Source organism: Eimeria tenella, genomic scaffold, assembly GCF_000499545.2.
Source record: "Eimeria tenella Houghton genomic scaffold, Eth_scaff35, whole genome shotgun sequence".
NCBI classification, from domain to species: Eukaryota; Apicomplexa; class Conoidasida; order Eucoccidiorida; family Eimeriidae; genus Eimeria; species Eimeria tenella.
Window position 1 is genome coordinate 298,796 of NW_013543232.1, and position 8,335 is coordinate 307,130.

Below are 8,335 nucleotides of genomic sequence, written 5' to 3' on the forward strand. Positions count from 1 at the left end.
GCAGCAGCAGCAGCAGCAGCAGCAGCGCCCGAGCCGCTCATCGCCGCCTACGCCCACGCCCAAAACTCACCCCACAGTAGCAGCAGCAAACCGTCAAGCGGCAGCGGCAGCAGCGGCAGCAGCAGCAGCGGCAGCAGCGGCGGCAGCAGCGGCAGCAGCAACAGCAACAGCACCAGCAGCAGCAGCAGCAGCAGCAGCAGCACCAGCAGCACCAGCACCAGGGGCTAGCGGGGTCTGCTGCTGCTGCTGGTGCTGCTGTTGGGGCTGCTCTGGTGACTGCTGCGCTGCAGCAGCTGCAGCACAGGTATTTCTGCTGAGGCGAAAGGTCGGGAAGAGGTTTAGCGCTTAGGGTTTAGGGTTTAGGGTTTTTGGTTTCGGGCTTACTGTTGGTGAGTAGAAGGTGGCCACAAGGCTCTCTGAGAGCAAACCGCTTTAAAGCGGCTCTAAACGCGCCTCTTTGCGAGGCTTCAAAAGGCAATATAGGGTTTAGGGTCTAGGGTTTAGGGTCTAGGGTTTAGGGTTTAGGGTCTAGGGCTTGGGGCCTGGGATCACCGGGGGAAGGCCGAACTGCGCCCGGTGTGCCGACACCCTATTTTGTCTTGGAAGAAAAACAGAAAAATGAATCCAAAACCCAGGGTTTAGGGTTTAGGGTTTAGGGTTTACGGCTTTGGGTTTGGGGCTTAGGGCTTGTTATCGCAGCCCCACTGCTGCGCACTGGAGAGCCAAAGGTCAGCGTCTAGGGTTTAGGGTTTAGGGTTTGCGATTTAAAATAAATTAAAAGATTAAAATTGAATTAATATGTTTCACTGTTTGCTTGAGCTGTCTATACACTCCAAGTGTTCGCGGGTGTGCTCAGCGCAGCAGCTCCCCGCAGCATTCTCTTCATTTTCTTCTATACAAGCATCAAATCCGGATAAAAGTGATTAATTATTTAATTGAAATTAAATAATTAAACTAAATCGTCAAAGTTCCCCCAATTACTCCGGTTTCCCGTCGCCTTTAACGGCGCCGCCGAGCTGCCTATACACCTGGAACCAAGGCCGCTACTGCCTGGGGTGTACGTACACCTGAAGACGGCCCGCGAGCGCCAAAAGGCTTCATCTGTTTTAAATTTAAAACATTTAATCTGCGTCTGCATTTAAATGAATTTAAATTCCCGAATTCGTTTCAAATCTGCAAAAAGAGGAGCCCGGACGCGGCAAGAGTGTATGTACACCCCAGCTGTGCAAGTTGGCTGGCGACTTGGTTGGCCCCTTTTGACCCTTTTACTTCATTAAATTGAATCAATTCTGTCTCAAAAAGACAAAAAACCCACGGCGGCACCGCCTGGGCTCTGCTGCGCTTAAAAAAGAAGAAAACCGGCGCGAAGCCCTCAGGCTCAAATTGCACTCGTTTCCGCTGGTGTCTGTACACCCGGCAAATCCATGCATTGTGGCTTTCTCTTTTCGGGACTTTTCCTCAAAGTTCACAATTACACATTTACAACTATTCTGGACCCCTAGATTTATATTTATTTATAATGTAACATATATATATGTATATTATCCAATACATACAATATATATATTCTGGAAATATATATATGTGCAGACAGCCTGCACTGCACCTGCTCGGCCTCGCCATTGACGCTCAGGTGTACGTACACCTCACGACGCGCAGCCCTTACAATTACCAACGCGCCAGCAGCCCTCTTGGGAGCAGCTGCAGCACAGCCAGCTAGCTAGCTAGCTAGCTAGCTGGCTAGCTAGCTGGCTAGCGGGCTGGCTAGCTAGCCAGCCGATGCCCACGAAGCTCGCTGGCTAACGAGTGGCTAGCTAGCCACACTGCGAGCTAGCTAGCCACCAGCACCTGCACAGCTAGCTAGCTAGCTAGCTGGCTGGCTAGCTAGCTAGCTAGCTGACTGGCTAGCTAGCTAGCTAGCGGGCTCGTCGGCTCCGCGCCGAGGCAGCTTGTTGAGTCCCTGCAGCCTCTGCAGCCGTCTCTGAGCCCTAGGGTTTGAAGCATTCAAGACTGGGATTTACACTCGGGTTTAAGTTCTAGGGTTTAGGGTTTAGGGTTTGGGGTTTATTCAATAGTGTGGATCGGCGCCGTCGCGTTCCACATCTCGTGGAAAAACTTATAATACTCTTCGCTCGTAGAGACCTGCAGAAAGGCCGCGACAGCAAATTAGGGTTTAGGGTTTAGGGTCTAGGGTTTAGGGTCTAGGGTTTGGCTATTTGTCCTATCTCTGCAGCTCGTCTCCGTCATGCGTTGCTGCCTCCTCAGCCCCGAAGCCTCACCCCTAAACTCCAAACCCTAAACCCTAAACCCTAAACCCTAAACCCTACCTTATACTCCGTCGGCGAGTGCAGCCGCAGATGGTCCGCCCTGAAGAGCTGCAGCTGGTTGATGCAGCGAGCCCGGCAAGTCTGAAAAAATAAAAATAAAAAACAAATAAATAATAAATAAATAAATAAATAAATAAATAAATAAATAAATGATAATTAATTAAAAGGCTGAAAAATTAACAAGTAAATGGATCAGGAGAGAGGCAGTCGGCAAACAAATCCAACGGCAAGCGTGAACCCTAAACCCTAAACCCTAAACCCTAAACCCTCGGCCCTGGAGCGTCTGCCCGCAGCAGCTTCGCTGCGCCTCCGTTAGCGTTGCTGCCGCTGGTGCAAGGGTTTGTCGAGCGGGGGTTTAGGGTTTGACTCGCGAACCGAGGGTTTAGGGTTTAGGGTTTGGGGCAGAACCCCTAGAGCCGCAAACCCTAAACCCTAGACCCTGGCGCGTGTGTGGCGCGTGTAGCGGGCGCATCAAGCCGCAGCGCCGGGCTGCAGCCCAGGTCTCGAGCTAGGGTTTAGGGTTTAGGGTTTAGGGTTTGGTACCTGGAGGTCGTCGGGCTCTGCAGCAATTCGGCCTTTTTCTAGAAAAAGAACTAAAAGTTCTTCAACTGCTGTCGGCACAAAAAAACATCTTTTCTTATCTGCGTAGAGATCTTTGCAGAAGAGTTGGCGGCCGCAGAGGGGTGGGGGCATGTTCGCGCTCTGCACTCACGCACCGCAAACCCTAATTTAGGGTTTAGGGTTTGGGGGGCCGCCGGCGCCCCGCGCCCGCCGGTCTTCCCCCGCACAAACAGCAACCCAAACCGGCCCCAAACCCCAAACCCTAAAACCTCGGCCTCGCCTCCGCGCAGCAACGAACCCCAAACCCTAAACCCTAAACCCTAAACCCTGAACCCTCGCCACCTGGATCAGGTCCACTGAAGGAATGCCCGCTTTGTTGTAAAGACGGTAAGCTGCTTTTGCTGTTGGCAAAGAAGTCTTTTCAACATCTTCAGAAAGCTTCATGCAGGGTTTGCCTTCGAGTTCCACCAGCTTGTACACCTTCACGCAAACCCTAAACCCTAAACCCTAAACCCTAAACCCTCGCCCGTGCTCTCCACCCGGGGTTTCCGGGGTTTGAAGACTCGAAACCCCAATACGCAAGACAAACCCTAACGGGACAGCCAAAACTGCTGCTTCACTCAGATCCAGTCGGGTTTAAAATTGAGGGTTTAGGGTTTAGGGTTTAGGGTTTAGGGTTTGGCTCACCACGCCCAGCGCCGGCTGCGACTGACATGTTACGACATTCGTGCCAATGCCAAAGACATCTGCCTCATGGCCCTGCAGAAAGTCCCAAACCCTAAACCCTAAACCCTAAACCCTAAACCCTAGTTCCCCGAGGCGTCTGACCCTCTGCGTTCGGCGCACAAGAAAGGGTTTAGGGTTTAGGCACATTGTCTGTTGCAGGCGTTGCTGAGTCGCACCGGCTTGGGGTTTACGACCTACGGTTTAGGGTTTAGGGTTTAGGGTTTAGGGTTTACCTCGTCGTTGAGGGCCGTGATTGCCGCTTCATTGAGGTCGTTTGAAACAACAATTAATAAACCCGAAAATGGAAACCCTAGGGCATTTTCGCATTGCCTGAACTGCTCCCGGGCCTCCCTGAGAACCGCAAACCCTAAACCCTAAACCCTAAACCCTAAACGCTAAACCCGAGGTTCGGGTCGCTGGACCTCGGCAGAAGCTGCAACTGGCTTCGCATGGAGCACAGTCTATGCTCTCGGGTTTAGGGTTTAGGGTTTAGGGTTTGGGGCATGCGCTCGGTAGAGCTGAGCTCGACACCTGCCGCAGTGGCTTAAACGTTAGGGTTTAGGGTTTAGGGTTTAGAGTTTAGGGTTTAGAGTTTACAAGATGGTATTCTGTTCAAAGACAAGGAACAAAGGGCTACGTAAAAGGCTAGGGCTTGCAATCACGCATTTAGGGTTCAGGGTTCAGGAATTAGGGTTTACATCCAGGGTCTAGTGTTTAGGGTTTAGGGTTTAGGGTTTGGGACCTCGACAGATAAGCCAGGTCCCCAGAGTCCACGCGAAGGCCTTTGGGCTTTTGGCCCCGCTGAAACATCGCGAGGGCCACTGACAAGAAATTGGGAATTCCTAAAACAAATAAATAAATAAATAAATAAATAAAAACAAATAAATAAAAATATAAATGAATAAATTAAAATGAATAAATAAAAATAAATAAATAAAAATAAACGGAGAGGCGCCGACCGGTATGTGCGCAGGCACTCCACGAGCGAAAGAAGGCGGGCTGCAGCTCCTGAGCAAGGGTTTAGGGTTTAGGGTTTAGGGTTTAGGGTTTAGGGTTTAGGGTTTGGGGTTACCGGAGCTGAGGGTGTTGTAGGTGTCCACGAGGGCCAGGAAGTTCTCCGGAAACGTCTGCAGCAGCCGGAAGCAGCAGAAGCAAATAAATAAACAATTAATTAATTAATTTAATTAATTTAATTAATTTAATTAATTTAAATAAATGGTTAAACAATAAATAAATAAAAGTCCCACCATGGCATATGCCACAAACGCAGCTAACTCTCCCTCTTTTGCCATTTGGTGAAAATTCCTCTCCGGCCAAATTTTGAAAACCACCTCCCGCGTTGGTGAAAATTCCTCTCCGGCCAAATTTTGAAAACCACCTCCCGCGCTGCCAGCACCTGCAGCAGCAGCAGCAGCAGCAGGGTTAGATGCAGCAGCAGCAGCAGGGTTAGATGCAGCAGCAGCAGCAGGATCAGGAGCAGCAGCAGCAAAGCAGCAGCAGCACGGTTAGGTGCAGCAGCAGCAAAGCAGCGGCAGCAGGGTTAGGTGCAGTAAAAGCAAAGCAGCAACAGCAGCAGCAGCAGGATTAGGTGCAGCAGCAGCAAAGCAGCAGCAAAAGCAAAAGCAGCCCCGCTGGGTGCAGCAGCAGTAGCAAAGCAGCAGCAGCAACAGCAGCACGATTAGGAGCAGCAGCTGCAAAGCAGCACCAGCGAGAAACAGCAGTAGCAGCGGCAAAGAGCAGCAGCGGCAAAGAGCAGCAGCAACAAAGCAGCAGCAGAAGCAGTAATAGCAGCAGTGACACCAACTGCAGCAGCAGGAGCTGCAGCAGCAGCAAGACCAGCAGAAGCAGCAGCAGCAACGCCAAAAGCGAGCTACGGCCCAGGCCTCTGCGTCCAGAACGCAGGACCTCGGGTTTAGGGTTTAGGGTTTAGGGTTTACGGCTTCGGGGAAGTCGAGTCCCAAGGACGAGGGTTTGACTTTCAAATCTTTGAAAGAAGCAAAAGAAGAAACAAATGCATGCGACATTGTCCCGGCCAAAGGAATCCCGAATTCGTACGCCGCCTGCGCAAACCCTAAACCCTAAACCCTAAACCCTAAACCCTAAACCCTAAACCCTAAACCCGAGCCCGGGGCCCCGAGCCATCAAGCAAGTCCGCAGCCTCAAGCCCCAGAGACGCAACCCGCAAGCATAAACCCTCCACCCAAACCCTACATCTTCAACAACAAACCCTAAACCCTAAACCCTAAACCCTAAACCCTAACCTGCAAGTTACTCGTGCCGTCGAAGGTCCCAAGGTAAGCATAACGACTCGCAGATAGAGCTCCATCAGGCCCTGAAGCAAAAAAGACCCCTAAACCCTAAACCCTAAACCCTAAACCCTAAACCCTTAGCACTAAACAGCTCTGGAGTCGCACAAGGTTGCATCTGCCCCACCTCTCCCCGAAACTGCTGCAGCAGCGGCAGCGGCAGTTGCAGCAGCAGCAGCAGCAACAGCAGCAAAATAAAAGCAGCAGCAGCAACAGCAGCAGCAGCAAAGCGGGAAGGATTTACCCTGGGCTCTTCTTGCGCCGAATTCAAAGAGCTTCTTCTTCCACCCAGCAGCAAGCCTATGCCTGCAGCAGCAGCAGCAGCAGCAGCAGCAGCTTGGCTTGGTGCTGCAGCAGCTAGCCTCAAGCAGCAGCACGGCAGCAGCACCGTGCCAAAGAAGCAGCGAGCAGCAGCAGAAGCACCAGGAGCAAAAGAGCAGCAGCAGATGCTGCTGGTGGTGCAGCAGTCGCAGCAGCAGCAGCCACACCAGCAGCAGCCGCAGCAGCCCTCAAATCTGCACCAGCAGCAGCAGCACCCCAGCAGCAGCAGCCCCAGCAGCAGCAGCATCCCCAGCACACCCAGCACACCCAGCAGCAGCAGCAGCAGCAGCAGCAGCAGCAGCAGCAGCAGCAGCAGCATCCCCAGCACCCCCAGAATCTCCAGCAGCATCCCCAGCACCCCCAGCAGCAGCAACAGCATCCCCAGCACCCCCAGCAGCAGCAGCAGCAGCAGCAGCAGCACCTTGCTGCGTTGGTGGCAACTAAAGTGGCGAATCCCAAAATGTTTAAAAGTGAAGTTTCAATTAGTTGGCAAAAGGCCAGCGGTCCAGACACCTGAAAAACCGGCACTTTCGGGAACACCACCGAGCCCTCTTTTATGGCTGCAAATAAATAAATAAAAACAAAAGTAAGTAAATAAATACATAAATAAATAAATAATGATAAATTATTTATTTATTTATTTATTTATTGTTTATTTGTTTAATTGTCTCTTTTTTGGTCCTTGGTTGGCTGCTTGAGCAGCAAAATGAGAAGAGTTTTGCTGCTGCTGCTGCTGCTGCTGCAGCGCCGCTCTTTTGCTGCTGCTGCTTCTTTTTTATTTATTTGTTTCCTTTCTATTTCTATTTATTTATTTGTTTTCATTCATTTATATACTTACTGTTTATTTGGTATATTATTTATTTATTTATTTATTGAATTATTTTTTATTTATTTTATTTTGTTGAGGGCCTGGGGAAAAGAAAGGGCATAAAAAGAAGAAACGAAAAAAGAACTTCAAATAAATAAACCGAAATTAAAATCAAGTAAAATAAAATAAACAAAATAAATAAAATAATAAAACAGAATAAATTAAATAAAATAAAATAAAATAAAATAAAATAAAATAAAAAGAGATTAGAGGGGACAAAAGGGAATTGAAAAGAAGACAAAAGACTTAAAAGGATATCTGAAAAAGTGACCAAAAAAAAGTAAAAAGAAATATTTAAAAAGAACATTAAAAAGAACAACCAAAAGAATATTAAAAGGACCGCTAAGAAAGAATAATAATAAAGAATACTAAAAAGACCATTAAAAGGAATATTAAAGAAAAAAAAGAAATGAAGAAATGAAAAGAAATAAAGAAATAAGATAAATAAAAAGAAATAAAATAAATAAAATAAATAAAAAGGAAAAAAAAAGAGGGTTTTACCTCGGACGGTGAGCATGGAGGCGTCGAGGGACTGGAGGTACTCGATAAACCCTAAATTAGGGTTTGGGACCTGGGCCTGAATGAAGGCTAGTTGCTGGGGGGCGAGTCTAAACCCTCGCAAAAACCCTAGCGCAGCTCTAACCCCGCCAAGAACTGCAAAACATCCTCCAAACGGACATTTCCGAAAAGAAACTTCAAAAACACAAAACTCATTATGTTTATTTTGCAAAAAGTAGCAATAAGCCATCGTCAGTTGGTACTGGTCCATCAGCAGGGGCCCCCCGCCCCCGCCAAACCCTAAATTAGGGTTTGCACCTTCAAACCCCAGAGCCGCGCTTCGGGGGGCCTCCGCGGCGTCGCTCGGGGGGCCCCTCTTGCTGCAGGCCTCTGGGGGGGGCCCCCCGGCCGTGGGGGGGCCCCCGGGGGGCCCCCCGGGGTGGGGGGCCCCCGGGGGCCCCTCCAGGGGGGCCCCTGGGGGGGCCCCTGCTGGGGCCTCCGAGGGGGCCCCTGGGGGGGCCCCTGCGGGGGCCCCCGAGGGGGCCCCCGGGGGGGCCCCCGCAGCTGCTGCGCAGGCGTTGGGGGGCCCTGGGGATGAGCTGCTGCAGGGGAGTGAAGGGGAGGGGTCTGGAGGCCCAAGGGGGGGGGCCCCTGGGGGGCCCCCAAGGGGGGCCCCCAGGGGGGCCCCCTGAGATACCCCTAGGGGGCCCCCCAGGGGGCCCCTCGGG

At 50.7% G+C, this 8,335-nt stretch overlaps 2 protein-coding genes across 2 annotated transcripts; one reads left to right on the forward strand and one right to left on the reverse strand.

Annotated features, from left to right (window-relative positions):
* Positions 1–2,064: 2,064 nt before the first annotated feature.
* ETH_00024165 (nicotinate phosphoribosyltransferase, putative) lies at positions 2,065–6,038 on the reverse strand (the record flags this gene model as incomplete). The annotated part of the gene is made up of 11 exons (XM_013376497.1): positions 2,065–2,142; positions 2,328–2,408; positions 2,871–3,029; positions 3,231–3,368; positions 3,576–3,647; positions 3,848–3,965; positions 4,357–4,456; positions 4,687–4,741; positions 5,552–5,674; positions 5,876–5,946; positions 6,029–6,038. 11 exons carry the CDS (start codon positions 6,036–6,038, stop codon positions 2,065–2,067), a joined length of 1,005 nt encoding a protein of 334 aa, XP_013231951.1.
* Positions 6,039–6,222: 184 nt separating this feature from the next.
* ETH_00024170 (uncharacterized protein) lies at positions 6,223–6,758 on the forward strand (the record flags this gene model as incomplete). Its single annotated transcript, XM_013376498.1, has 2 exons — positions 6,223–6,265; positions 6,388–6,758. 2 exons carry the CDS (start codon positions 6,223–6,225, stop codon positions 6,756–6,758), a joined length of 414 nt encoding a protein of 137 aa, XP_013231952.1.
* Positions 6,759–8,335: the final 1,577 nt, after the last annotated feature.